Source organism: Lathyrus oleraceus, chromosome 7, assembly GCF_024323335.1.
Source record: "Lathyrus oleraceus cultivar Zhongwan6 chromosome 7, CAAS_Psat_ZW6_1.0, whole genome shotgun sequence".
Classification (NCBI taxonomy): domain Eukaryota; kingdom Viridiplantae; phylum Streptophyta; class Magnoliopsida; order Fabales; family Fabaceae; genus Lathyrus; species Lathyrus oleraceus.
The window spans coordinates 524,193,909-524,209,521 of record NC_066585.1 but is presented as its reverse complement, the minus strand read 5'-3'; the positions used below and the strand labels follow the sequence as shown (position 1 = coordinate 524,209,521).

At 36.0% G+C, this 15,613-nt stretch overlaps 1 protein-coding gene across 1 annotated transcript; it reads left to right on the top strand.

The window, feature by feature from the left end:
- The first annotated feature begins 9,890 nt into the window (after positions 1-9,890).
- Positions 9,891-11,996, top strand: LOC127101658 (pentatricopeptide repeat-containing protein At5g48910). The gene has a single exon (XM_051039128.1). It carries the CDS (start codon positions 9,998-10,000, stop codon positions 11,921-11,923), a length of 1,926 nt encoding a protein of 641 aa, XP_050895085.1. The 5' UTR covers positions 9,891-9,997; the 3' UTR covers positions 11,924-11,996.
- Positions 11,997-15,613: the final 3,617 nt, after the last annotated feature.

Sequence of the window (15,613 nt, the reverse complement as noted above, 5' to 3'; positions counted from 1 at the left end):
CCCTTTTTATTGTTCTGACTGACTCCATAAATCATGGATGCCATAATACTCCTACCTATTCCATTTTTCAGAAATTCTTGAAAGGCTTCTTCGTATTCATAAATTAATTTATTTGAAGTTTGTGGTGCTTGAGACAACGCTTCTTCTAATTCTAAGCTTTTTCTTTTTGCTCCATCTCTTTCTAATGTTAAAGATCTGATTGTATCTTCCCGCGCTAGAATTATCATCTCAAGCTTGCCACATTCTTCAAATTTTGCTTTAAGACAGCCTTTTATGTTTTTAAGTTTTTGTTTTAATTTCTGATATGAGCTAAGAGTTTCTGACAAGCATGATTCTAGATCAGATCGAGAGAGTTCAGAAAATACCTCTTCAGATTCTTCATCTGAGCTGCTCCTGGATGTGGTAGCCATAAGTGCCACGTTGGCCTTTTCATCAGAGTCAGATTCTGATGACCCAGATTCACTATCATCCCAGGTAGCCATTAATCCTTTCTTTGTCCTGAAGGTATTTTTCTTGAAGCTTTCTTTTCTAGAATTGTCTTTCTTTAGCTTGGGGCATTCATTCCTGTAGTGACCTGTTTCTTTACATTCATAACAAGTAATATCTTTGTTAGTTTTACCTTTTGAGGTTGATTCTGATCGATCCCCTCTGGGTCTTGGTCTTCTGAAGTTGTTGTTCCTCTTTTTCCAGAGTTGTTTAACTCTTCTGGTCAGGAGGGACAATTCTTCTTCATCATCAGAATCTTCTAGTTCAGAGTCATCAGTATCTTCAGTTTCTGCCTGGAGAGCTTTGGTTCTGTCAGGTTTGCGTCTTTCATATCTGGACTTTAATGCTACGGACTTGTTCCTTTTCTGAGGCTCATCTTCCTCTAGTTCTATCTCATGGCTTCTGAGGGAACTGACAAGTTCTTCAAGACTGATATTGTTCAGATCCTTTGACAGCTTCAGAGCAGTAACCATGGGTCTCCATTTCTTTGGCAGACTTCTGACTATCTTTTTGACGTGGTCTGCAGTTGTGTATCCTTTGTCTAGAACCTTGAGACCTGCAATCAGAGTTTGGAATCTAGAGAACATTGCCTCTATGGCTTCATCATCTTCCATTTTGAAAGCTTCATATTTCTGGATAAGCGCCAGAGCCTTTGTCTCTTTGACCTGAGAGTTTCCTTCATGAGTCATCCTTAGAGAGTCAAGTATGTCTTTGGCTGTTTCTCTGTTGGTGATCTTTTCATACTCGTTGTAAGATATAGCATTGAGGAGTATGGTTCTGGCCTTGTGATGATTTTTGAAAACTCGCTTCTGATCATCTGACATCTTACTTCTGGGAACTTCAGCTCCATCCTCTGTGACAGGAGGTTTGTATCCATCTGTGACAATGTCCCAGAGATCAGCATCATAGCCTAGAAAGAAACTTTCAATTCTATCTTTCCAGTAATCGAATTTCTCTCCATCAAAGACAGGAGGCTTAGCATTGTAACTATCCTTTTCATTTGTGTGGGCCATAGTTTTTCTCGTTCTGGATCTCTCTACACTGTTAAGTGTTTGATTAGAAAATCAATAACAGAGCCGGAGCTCTGATACCAATTGAAGGTGAGAAAAACAAGAAAGGGGGGGTTTGAATTGTTTGGAAAATAAGCGCTTTTTCAAAATAAAAATCACACAAGGAATTTATACTGGTTCGCTTATAACACAAAGCTACTCCAGTCCACCCGGCCAAGGTGATTTCGCCTTCAACAAGGACTTAATCCACTAATCTTGAAAGATTGGTTACAAACAACGTCTAAGAGAAAGATCTCTTAGTCCTCTCAAGTATACAGACTGCGCAGAGTCACTTGAGGAAATAAAAAAAAGGATAAAGACTTATGTAATCTAGAGTGCTTCTAAGATAAGCAAATATTACAACAGTAAGAACAAAGTGTTTCACGTTCTAAGCAAAAGCTTCGTGAAGATTGAGAGAATAAAACGTGTTTATGTGTGTTGATGTTTCAGTATATGCTTATGTTGTTAATGATGATTTGCAGTCCTTTATATATAGGAGTGAAGTAGTCGTTGAAGGTGATGGCCAATAATTTGAATTAATGCCATAACTTATATAGCTTCTTGCCAAGACAACTTTCTCTCCTTGAATGACTACTTTCCAAATATAGTTCCTTTTCATTTGAATTTGGAGTTTAACGTCTCTTTCTGTATTAGGAAATCCATTTCCATACCTTTATTTGAAGTTAACGTTACTCTTCCTTTATTTAGCAAATCCATGATCAGAATCTTCATGTTTCTTGGAATCTTGCTATTTTACTTCTGATGTTGATCTCTTTTGAGTTCTGATGGTTTCTTCAGATAGCGCTGAGAGCTTCTGAAGTTTGACATACCGTTGTTCAGAGTCAGAACTTCTAGAGCGTACTTCTTGTTCAGATGCTTCTGATATTTTGCTGTTTTGCTCAGAGTTAGACTTTCTTGAACGTGTTTCTACTTCAGATGCTCCTGGTCTTCTGATAATTTGTATCTGATATGATTCTGTATCTGATGATTTCTTCCTTCTTTCCTTAGAACCCTGCACACTTAGAAACTTTTCGTTAGGGTGCCATTTTTGGTTTCATCCTTTGTTATCATCAAAATCATGGAATCTGTTGTAGAACAATTTTTGTTCTTACAACTCGTGTATCCTAGAAGAGTCTTAGATATGATTGGGATTTTGTTCCATCTTTGGAAAGTTTCAATCATATCATATAAGATGCTTCTTTGATGATCCTCAAGGAGGCTCACTTGTTCTGTTTACGATATTGCTCTAGTATCCTCAGAGAGTCTTAGAGATTATTGGGATGTTGTTCCATCTTTGGAAAGTTTCAATTATATCATATAAGATGTTGCTTCGTTGATGCACTGGGAGTCTCCCTTATTCTGTTTGAGATACTACTCTAGTATCCTCTAAGAGTATTAGATACGATTAGGATGTTGTTTCATATTTGGAATGTTTCGGTTATATCATGAAAGATGCTTCTTCGTTGATCCTCATGGATTCTTGCTTGTTTTTGTTTGAGATACTGATATGTTATCCTCAAATAATCTTATATATGATTGGGATGTTGTTCTATTATGGAAATTTTCAATTATATCACGAAAGATACTACTTTACTGGTTATTGGAGAATCTTGTGTGTGTTGCTCTACCAATTCGTACCAAATCTCATTTTTTTTATAATAAATTTTGGGGTCTTTTGTTTCTAATTGACTTCTACCCTGAAAGAACGAACACTATGGAAGTTCATCTTTCCGGATTTAAGGCAATTATATATGGTTAGCTCTCATACCCCAACTTTGTTCTACCTTCATTTTGCAATTCATTTCTATCTATATTCATATAGCCTTTGCATTTAGTCATGTCCATTTTCATCTGCATACACTCAGTCATTGGTCTAACCTTAAAATTTATCACCACTCAATTTTTTCAATAAATCATTGCATCATGACCATTTCATTTGGTCATGAACTCTTATAATCATCCACTAGCAAGCATAAAGGTCCATATTTAGGTCATTGTGCATTTGGGTTAGGTCCCATGTATTTTCTTCAAATTTAGGTACCAATATTACCATTTAGGAATTGTGGTTATGCTTTTTATGGAAGCATTAGGGGTTTTGATTGAATAATTAGATCACTTGAAGCCTATGCATACATTCATACTTTCTTTCCAAATCCTTATCATTCACATCCAAATAATTGCAAGTTTGTTTTGACATTTTTTGAATTAGTGTTCAAGCTACATAAAAGGTTTATGTCATGGAGAATTTGGATTCAACTTGGTTTCTCTTCTCACTTTTATGATCAAATTTTACCTTTGGAAATTTGCAAAAAAAGAGAGAAAGGAAAGAATTGCATTTGGAACTTTGCATTATTTTGAATTGTAGTTTACATTTGCATAAAAAATAAAAATATAGAAGTTTTGTTACATTTCAAGTCACCTATTTCTTTTACATTTGAATAATTAACCAAGAATCAAGAGTCCTAAAACCTAAAGACTCTAAGACTTAAAATTTAAGTGTTCAATGGTCCCTTTATTCCTTTACTCCTAGCTTACCATGCCTAAGCCATGTCCTTTCTTCATCTCCAATCCCTCAATCTACCATGCCATTCACCATTTACCATCCTTATTTGTACTCATCATATACAATAGTCCTGCAAGAAAAAGAAAGTACAAAGCATGGATGTCATACTCACTATCATGTGCATCTAATTAGCAAGATAAATAGCTCAGAAACAGCAGCAAAAGCAAGGCACCAAGCATCCTTCATGATTCACATACATACAAACATATCCCATAAAATTAGATCAAAATGAAAACAAGTTAAACCCATGAAGCTTGTAAAGAATCATCATCAATACCACACACCATACATGCCTAAGCATACATACACAAAAATGAAACAACAGCAAGGTAAAAATAACATTCATGGGATGAGCATCCATCACCATAACATAACAATTCATCATCAAAAATAGCACACACATACATAAAAGATAAGCAAAACATTGGCACCAATGTTTAATAGCATACACGCATAAAATAAGTGTAGCTACTCAGCAAATGTATAAGCCATGACCTTAAGCATACATCCATACATACCAAGAGTGGGGACCACACAAATATACACAAGTCAACCACAAATTTCAAGTGAGCATACATGACCTCATACATAGAAGTGCCTCATCCACCAATACCAAGATTAGGGACCACTCAAAATCACAAAACAGTCACATAAAATTCACCCTAACTCACACGCTCAAAAATTCCAACGAGTCAACTCAGTCACAACAAATTCTCCATAAATTCAGGGATCACCATACAAAGTCCTAACATATTGTTTCCTTCACACGACTACAAAGAAAATATCTCACCATCACACGTACTTCATTCTCCAAAAACCTCACATGCTTTCACTATAAAGTTCCCCTAAAATTCAATCATTCACACCCATGTTTCACCTAGAAAGAACTCTGCAGAATTTCTCCTGCTAGATTGTCTATAGAGTGATTCCAATATTGAATCACTCTACATGAACTTGTGAGCTACATTACTCTCCGAGTTTCTTTTGTGCACAAAGAACCCTAACCATTCACTAAAGCTCATTATGACAAACCTCTTAAACTAATCATTAGAGTTTGAGTAAGGTTGAGTTATACCTCTCACTGGAACCCTAAGCACTCAACAAAATCAAAGATCAAAGAAGGAGGGTATAAGTAGATGAAATAATAGTAGGAAAAGAAAGGAGAAGCAAAACTTACTTGAAAGCACACCTTCTTCAGAGACAGGGAAATGTCGGACTAGCTCCGGTCATGTAAGCATCCTTCCTCTGAACTTGTTTTCTTCATACCAGTGTGATCGTGTTGATAACCCATAGCATTTTCCCTTAGAAATTGTTTGGAATTATAGTTATGAATCATTTAATTTTACTTTTTAGATTCTAGGGGTTTTTTTTATTTGAGGTTTTGATTCAGGATTTTTCATGAGGTGTTTAGGGATTTGGGTGTCAGATTAAAGAAGAGGGTGAAGATATGGTTTTTTTGCTTTTTTATTTTTGAGATTTGGTGATGCCCCACCACCATAGATGATTTCTGGTGCGACAGGGAAATTTCTGGGCACCCTTGGGATTGAAGGGGATGAAAGGATGTATGGATTAAGGAGAGAGAGTGAGTGGGACTGAATGAGACTCTCTCTCTCTCTCTCTCTCTCTCTCTCTCTCTCGTTTTGGCATTTTTTTAGTCTTTTTGGACTCTGTCAGTGGCAACCACTTGGATGACACTAACCAATGTCTGAGGACACTTATCCAGCACATGCCCCAAGTGTTGTAGCATCACATGAGCGCTCCCCCACTGTAGTTTTCATTCACATGCCCTTTGTGACATTGCATCATTTGTTTTTATTAGTTTGGAGGGTTGTGATGGAGTCAACGAAAGTTGACCCCTCCCCTTTCTTTGATTGGTTGACTTTCTTTGGATTTTGCCTCATTGGGCCAACACCTAGATTGATATCAGCGCCCTCATTTCAGATTTATGGTTGGACTTTGTTTGTTTTTGGGCTGGGCCTTAACCACACTTTTCATTTTCACTTTTATTTTATGTTATTCATTTTCTCTTTGTTTATTGTATTATTGATTAATTCATTACAATAGTGTTTTTATCAGTTAACTAGGATAATAAACTTTTAATTAGTTTAATTAAATAATAAGATTAGTTTTTCATTAGTCAATTAAAATAATTAAATTTAATAAACCTAAATAGTTAATTAAAATATAATTTAATCAATTAATTCTATCTTTTTGTTTAATACTATATTTATCATCCTTATGTTCATGCATTTTTATCCTTACTTTCTTGATTATATTTGTTCATATTTTGTTTATATGGAAAATTAACTAATTAATTGATAATTAAGTAATAGATTTACCTTTTTTGATTAAACTTTTCAAGAATGCTAAAACCCTTGGTCCAACGCCAAGTGAACCTTTTCTCAAACCTTCATCCAATGCCAAATAAATTTTCTCTCAAATCGTTCCCGCATTCCGCTTCGACGCAAATTAAAACCTCGATCAACATCGAGTGTTTTTATCTAGTTCAAATTAAAACATATAATCATGCTTGAATATTATTTCATTAAGAATGAAAAGGGAGATGGTCTAGAGCCTTTGATTCCTCTTCTCGATTGTTTGGATACGAGTTTCCTTACTCAACCATTCGAGCAATCATCATCCATTAAAAATTTCTAATCCAATTCACTTCAAACCTCTTTCATAATCAAACTCATTTTCATAATAACTTGGACAAAAAAGGAAGTGGTATAGAGTCTTCTATTCCCTTCCCCGAATACTTGGATACGAGTTTCCTTACTCGACCATTCGGGTATTCATCGCCCATCCAAAATACATTAACATTATCTAATTACTTTAACAATTAATGATGAAAAAGGAGATGGTATAGAGCATTTGATTCCTCTCCTCGATTGTTTGGATACGAGTTGTCTTACTCGACTATCCGAGCAATCGTCATCCAACAAAACATTCGATAGATCAAACCTAATTTCTCTCCCCCGTGCAATCAAACTTCTTTCAAAAGAGCATTGTTTAGTACATTCTAATGCAAATACAAACTAGCGCTTTAGCCTCTACCGCGAGCAAACAAGCCAATGTTTAACCGTTAGAATGTGATCTAAACACTTGTTTAATAAAACAAACCATCAAACCGTAGCCTTCCCCCGAACTACGAAGTTGTGAGTTACTCATTGTACCTAAGGATACGTAGGAGCGAGACCCGCAATCTCATCAAGCACCCTAATAAAAGTTTTTTTGTGACCCTTCTTTCTTTTCCTTTTGCGCTTTTGATAATATGAAGAAAACAATTGACATAAGCTAACATTCAATTGCAAGTTTGACTAAAAGGTTCCCATTTAGTACAACAGACGTGAGGGATGCTAATACCTCCCCCTTGCATAATCGACTTCCGAACTCGAATATGGTTGCGAAAAACATATTTTTCTTTTAATGGTTTTATTGATATTTTCCCTTTCCTTGATAGGAATAAATAAAGTTCAGTGGCGACTCTGTTTGATACATTTTTCGTGAGCGAGCGAATTCCCCGCGAAGGATCGTATTTTTCGAGATGTGATACATACTATCAGGCATATCTGGGACAGAGAGGTAACATTAGTTGGATCCATTCTTTTTAATTTAGTTTATTTTAATTGACAAGTTTCTAACATTGATTTTTATTTTCTACAGGGTCGTGATTAGCGGAAGTTTATTAACCACGGGCGAAAGATTACTAACTTACATATGTCGAATGAGGATTGGTTTCAGGAATGTGCATGACCAGTTATACTACGATCAACCATGTGATGCTTAATGCATTCGTGGAGAGATGGCACTCACAGACCTCGTCATTTCATCTCCCTCTTTGTGAGATGTCTATCACACTCGATGATATCTCGTGTTTGATACAATAAACAAAGAGTTGGATAGGACCAAGAGGGCTCATACTAGGTTTGAATACCTGAAAAGGGTATATACATATGAGCTCCAGAGAGCATACCTGTTATATTTAGTTGGCACTGCGATTTTTATGGACAAGAGTGACATTTATACGTATGTCATCTACCTACGGTACTTCCAGGATTTTGAGCGGATCCATAAGTACAACTGGGGGGGAGCTTGTTTGGTCTACCAGCACTCGAAGTTATCAAAGGGTTGTAGGTGGAAGATGAAGCAGATCACATGCAACATCACACTATTGACGGTAATATATATTGGTCTTTTAATCTTTCCGTGTCATTTTCATTTTATGTTTACAACACCATTACTTATGATTTGTGTGTTCTGAAATTTTCAGTCTTAGATCCTTCAACACTTCCTGCGCATATCCGGTTGGGAGAGTGTATCAACTTACACTAAGGATATGTTGTGTGCTATTGCATTTCCCCCGCTCAGAGGAAACCAGGCGACAAAGCCGTTCAAAGTGTATCTTGACCGATTGGTTGCCGAGGACATGCACTTCAACAACTATGTCGATCACCATGAGACACAACCATTTGACGACATAGGGTTATACTATAGATGGTTGGGCCGCGGATCACGTCTTACTACTTCTCATTTGCTCGAGCACGTCATGCAGAAGTTCGGCTATGCTCAGACCATTCCCAAACACCCTGTTGTATCTTCTCCTTCTGCTTTGACATGTAGTTAGATGTATGACATGTTTGATGATTATGAGAGTCATCTGGTATTAGAGGAGACCCAAAGTACCATATATGTGAGCGGTTGGAGCTACGTCGACGAGTACATCAGGTAGTTATTTAGGGTGTCACATCCTTATATGGTGCATGCTGCTCCAAGAGATCCACCGAGGCTAGCTCATCAGGAGATACTAGAGGAGGAGCAGACACAGTTAGATCATGATGAAGATGTCTTGCCTAGATGTCGTCACATAATAAAGATTGTGCAGACATGTATTGACAAATGTATCTGCCATGATGGGCCTGATGTGAGGCGGGTCCTAGATGCCATCATGACAAAGGCATTGATGTACCAAAAACAACGCCGGAGGACTGGGGGATTGATGGTCGAGGAGGCAGAGGAGATGTAGTCCGACATACACGGTAGTGCAGTAGTATATTGTAGTTGTACTATGGATTGTATTTTATTTTCACCTCATGCTACTTTATCGTTGTATTCGACTTTATTTATATATGACATTTAGATCATATGGATTTATATACGATATTTTGCATATGAATTATATGGTTTATATGCATTATATGGTTTAAATATTCATCTGAATACACGTAAACAAACCACAATATATATTATTCTGTTCTGATAGGTTACAGAATAAACGGAGATGCATCTCTGGAATATTTTAACGTTAACTAAGAATTGAGTGCGTCCGGAGATGCATCTCCGAAATCTGGGGAACATTTAAGTATTTTCACGTGGTGCCTAAAAAACATATAGGTTGTATTTAGAAATTTCCAAATGCAAATCACAAACATAACCAAACCGCGCAATAGCCCTAACATATCCAAACCAAATACAATTTCTTGCGATTTTCAGTTTTGTTCGATTCGATTTACAATTTTTTATTAATTCAGTTCGATTTTAAACACCCCTATCTAATATGATCACGATCACATGATCTAAATCAAAACTATAAAATAAATTTATTTTTAAAAAATTAAAAAATCAAGATGTGTTTCACTCTATGAAGTCTTAAAAGACACCCTTAAGCCTTATATTTTTCTTCAAATTTGATTTATCAATAGATTAAATATTTCAACTTTATAAATAAAAAACTAATTTATCAATTTATAAACTTAATAATTTATCCTATTTTTACAATTTCAAACACTAAAATGTTCATAAATTATCCACACATTTCTTACATTAATTATCTGTTCTGCCATTATCATTTTCCACATATTTCTTCTCTCTTCTTTTATTTTCTCTTTTCTTTACCAAAATGAATAATCCAATGCTAAAACCCCAAACAACACCTTACCATCATCCCCAACATCTCATCCCACATATCAAAAACTGCAAAACCATCCAACAATTGAAGCAACTACACGCCATTTTCATCAAAACAAACAAAACAAATGACCCAACGGTATCAACAGAGCTTCTCAAACTCTCAGCAACCTCAGATTTTCGTGACCCAACTTACGCACTCTCTCTGTTCGACCAAATGTCCCAACCAAACTGCTTTGCTTGGAACACTGTCATAAGGGCACTTGCTGATAGCAGCAGTAATGCTAATAATGCCTTGTTGATTTTCTGTCAAATGTTGTCTGATGATGGAGTTGTGGAGCCTAATAGTTTTACTTTTCCTTCTGTTTTGAAGGCTTGTTCGGTTGTTGCTGGGTTGGAAGAAGGGAAACAGGTTCATGGGTTGGTTGTTAAGTATGGATTTGTTGATGATGAATTTGTTGTTAGCAATTTGCTTAGGATGTATGTCATGTGTGGGAGTACTGAGGATGCTGGTGTTTTATTTCGGAGGAGTGTTGATTGTGTGAGTGATGGAAATGGAATGGTAGTGAGAGGTAAAAGGAGACAAGAGGGTAATGTTGTTCTATGCAATGTTATGATTGATGGGTATGTAAAAATTGGGAAAATTGATGCTGCTAGGGAGTTGTTTGATAAAATGGTTGAAAGAAGTGTGGTTTCTTGGAATGCAATGATTTCTGGGTATGCTCAAAATGGGTTTTTTATGGAGGCAGTTGATTTGTTTCATAGGATGATGGAGATGGGAGATGTGTCGCCAAATCGGGTGACTTTGGTTAGTGTGTTGCCTGCGATTTCGCGACTTGGAGCACTTGAGTTGGGGAAATGGGTACATTTGTATGCTGAGAGGAACGGTGTTCGGATTGATGAGGTTCTTGGTTCTGCTCTTGTCGATATGTATGCTAAATGTGGGAGCATTGAGAAGGCTATTCAGGTCTTCGAGAGGTTGTCGAAAACTAATGTTATAGCTTGGAATGCTATCATTGGGGGTCTTGCAATGCATGGTAAAGCCAAAGATGTGTTGGATTGTTTTTCGAGGATGAAAAGAAATGGAGTATCACCGAGTGATGTTACTTACATAGCAATCTTGAGTGCTTGTAGCTATGCAGGTTTAGTCGAAAAGGGGAGATCAATTTTCAATGACATGGTTAATAGGGTTGGGTTAGAGCCTAGAATAGAACACTATGGGTGCATGGTTGACCTCCTAGGACGTGCTGGTTATCTAGAAGAGGCCGAGGAGCTTATCACGAAGATGCCAATAAGACCCGATGATGTCATATGGAAGGCCTTGCTCGGTGCTTGTAAGATGCATAAAAACATCGAAATTGGTAGACGTGCGGCCAAGGTTTTAATGGAACTGGCTCCTCATGATAGCGGGGCATACGTAGCTCTCTCGAACTTGTATGCCTCGTCGGGAAATTGGGATGGGGTGGCGGAGGTGAGACTGATGATGAAAGAGTTGGATATAAGAAAAGACCCAGGGTGTAGTTGGATTGAAATTGATGGTGTTATACACGAGTTTCTTGTTGAGGATGATTCTCATCCTAGAGCCAAAGAAATACACTCGATGCTGACGGAAATTTCAAACAAGTTGAGCTTGGTAGGTCATGTGCAAGATACTACACAAGTGTTACTTAAGATGGATGAGAAACACAAAGAAACTTTGTTGCACTACCATAGTGAGAAGATTGCAGTTGCATTTGGGTTAATTAGTACATCACCAAAGACAACACTTCAGATTGTCAAAAACTTGAGAATTTGTGAAGATTGTCATTCATCAATGAAATTAATCTCAAAAGTTTATGAGCGTAGCATAATAGTTAGAGATAGGAAGCGATTTCACCATTTTGATAATGGTTTATGTTCTTGTATGGACTATTGGTAGCTTAGCACTCTGTTACTGAGTGCTTTTAACTTCCTTTGCTTGTCATTGAATGTAGAGCCTATGTATTTATTCATTTGTGCAGGTAACCAATATGTAAGATGCATAACTTCATATCCTACTATCTGTTTATAAAGTATAAACACTGTGGTTATTGTTAAAGCATCAAAGAAGAATAAGAAGAAAGCTAGGAATCAATTCTTTAAAGGTGTCATGCACATAACATGTTCTAAAGTGGAACTTAAAAACCAGTTTCAATGAAAATCCTCCATTGAATGCTAGAGGTGTAGATAATTTCGATACAAGATTAGTTTTGAAGAGTTATTGCCAAAAACATAAACCCGACTTGTTTATTTATGAAGCTATGATTTCTCGTGCTCACTTTTCACCTCAAGATTTCAGGGAACTTGGTTTGAAGTTTCTGTGTTAATTTGAAGAAAACTAGTATCCTTAATATTCGAAGAAAAGTGTGACAACACATCTCATTTTGGTAGAAGAAAAGTGTGGATGAAGCTAAATTCGTTTCACCAAAATAAAAATATAGGGAAATTTTCCGTTCCATCCCCTTATGTTATTAGACATAGTTAGTTTGTAATTCAAACTAATCAAACAGTTAGTAGTTCGATATAACAAGCTGTTAGTAGTTTGTTAACTGTTATATTGCTAGAGGTTTGTTAGTTTGTTAATTGTAAGAGCTTTACACAGTCTGATCTTTTAAGAATTGTCAAAGATCTTGTGAGGAACTATAGCATGTGGTGATGGCATATTTCATGCTAACCTTTCCATTTTTTATGGCAAAAATTACTGTAGATGGTTTAGACAAATGGAAGTGATATTTGCAATTCATGAATTGTATGAATAAGTGATCAATGGCATGGAACCACTATCTGCAAATCCACCAGATGCAGTGGTCACAAGGATGTAAAGAGAAAAGATAGCAAGATTTTGTTTCTCATTCATTAAGGTGTTGATGCCAAGGTGTTTGAAAAAATTGTAGAATTAGCAAATTTCACGAATATTTGGGACATTGTTGCAAAGAGCTATACAAGTGATAAAGGTCAAGAAAGTGAAGGTTCGGATCTTGAGGAATTAATATGAGATAATGAAGATGAAGAATTGTGAGAATTTAAATGATTGCTTCACAAGGTTGGTGACTCTCACCAACCAAATAAAGAACGGTGGAGATTTCATAACAAATAGGTGGTAATTGAGGTGTTGAGAACAGTAACCACAAAATTTGATCATATTGTGGTGACAATTAAATAAACAAATAATGGGGTGAAATCAAGATTGAAGACCAACGGAGGACTCTTGAAGCTTATGAATGGAATGTTATTGAAAGAAACAATGGTAAAGAAGAAGAACAAACTTTTCTTGCTTAATTCAAGAAGAGAGAAGCTTATAAAAAGAAGCGGAAAAAGAATAAGTCTCAGAATTTGGGTTGGGCACAACCCATTCTTACAAATCTGACTTGTAAGATAAGGGGTGTCACTCTAATTCTGATGTGGTATCAGAGTCTATCCTAGATCACTTATTGAGCTTTCCGCACCATCCACGCTTCGGGCTCATTGAGGCCTAAGCGTGAGGGCGTGTGTTGGAATTTCTACCTTAATTGTGGTCTGCCTCTAGTCGTCTTAATTACAACACTTTGACTTGCCTTCGTGGCAGCCCCTAACGCCTTCATTGTGTTGGCTTTGAAGGGGTGGATTTAGTCCCACATTATTTAGATATATGGCATGTGTTGTGTTTATAAATGAGGATTGCATCCACTTATAAACACAACACAAACCATATCTCTAAAAAACGTAGGACTAAATCCACCCCTTCAAAGTCAACACAATGAAGGTGTTAAGGACAGTGTTGTGTTTATAAATGGGGGCAATCCTCACCCTATAAGTTGATTTTGTATGAATGGGTTAGGCTCAACCTAAATTTTAAGATGGTATCAGAGCCTATCGATCGGACCAAGCACCATCTCAAAATTTAGGTTGGGCCTAACTCATCCCTACAAAACCGAGTTGTAAGGTGAGAATTGTCCCCAATTATAAATACACCACATGTCATATCTCTAATCAATGTGGGATTAAATTCAGCTCTTCAAATCGGGTTTGTAGGGATAAAGAAAAATCCAAACATAAAGAGAAAATTGAATCCTCTCATAGAAAATGACGAGGGAGTGATAAAAAAAAAGTCTTTTGACAAAAAGAAAGTTCAATGTTACAATTGTGAAAATTTTATGCATTATGTTGATGAATGTTAGCCTGTAAATGGAAAAAAGTCTTAAAAGAGTTAAGAAGAAAATGTGGCATAAAAAGGCTCTAACTCTAACTCTGAACTATTGATTCTGATGGTGACAACACCTGAATATGCAATGGATTATGTGACTTGGTACCTTGACAGAGGATGCTCAATTCATATGGAAGGAAACAATAAGTTATTCATTGAATTTGATCTTAGGAGAAAAACCAAAGTAAAATTCGTTGACAATAACTCAATGGAAGTAGAGTGCATGAAGAGTGTACTTGTGTATTTGTAAGATAACAAGAAGAAAGTGATAAAGAATGTATTGTATGTTCCTGATATAAAGTTAAGTTTTATACTTTTGGGGAAACTTGTGGAGAAATGATACTCAATGACCATGGAAGATGATTCTCTAAAATTGTATTATTCAAAGAAGATACTAGTTTTGAAATCAGTACTACCCAAAAATAAAACATTCAAGACATTTATCAATGTGGTGGTAGTTGTCTGCCTTGCAACTATGATTCAATAAAATGAGAGAATTCTATGGAACAAGAGGTATGTCCATTTAAGTTTTAAAAGTTTCAGTCATCTTAAGCCCAAAAATATGGTGCTAGACATACCTAAAATTATAGATCCTGTGAATTCTTGTGTAACATGCTTAGTAGGAAAGCATTCAATATCAACTTCCATTAATAACTTTCTAATGAAATGAACTAGGGGTACTTGTAACACCCCAAAATTTGCCCTCCTCATTCATGCATTCATTTAGCATTTCATATTGCATTTCATCATGTCAATCAGAATTAGATCCGGAAAAAAAAAAAAAACGAAAAAAAGGAAATATATATATAATATATAATATATTATATATATATATATAATATATATATATATAATATATATATATATATTATATTATATATATATATATAATATATATATATATATTTTTTTACAAAAAATAAATAAATAAAAATAAATATAATAAAATTTTTTGGACTTGGGTCTCTCTCATTTGAGCCCATAAAACCATGAAATTCAGTCTATAAATACCAAGGCTTCACTTGAGAAAAAGGAAGAGAAGCAAAATACTCTGAGGGTTCCTTGGAACAAAACCCTGGACAAAACCTGAAGAGAAACCTGACAGAGAACTCAGAGCAGCCTCCAAACCCTGAAGGGCCTCACGGGTGCAACTCAATTTCAATCAAGCTCTCCAATCAGGTTTGCCCTATTCCCATTATTTTACGCCTTCAATTTGAATGTTCTAAATGTGTGATGTATTATGAATGGGTGAAACTTATGCCTTGAATGTTTAATCACATGATTTCTGAAGTGTATGCCACAGGGTTTGAGGTTTCTGAAACCATACTGTTATCCATGAAAAAAATGCTTATGGTGTTTCACTAACCCTTTTGTTGAGTTTTTGTGAGGGCTCACATGACTTTTGCA

Excerpts from the sequence above, each read along its gene's own strand:
- LOC127101658 (XM_051039128.1), top strand. The coding sequence starts at position 9,998 with ATGAATAATCCAATGCTAAAACCCCAAACAACACCTTACCATCATCCC.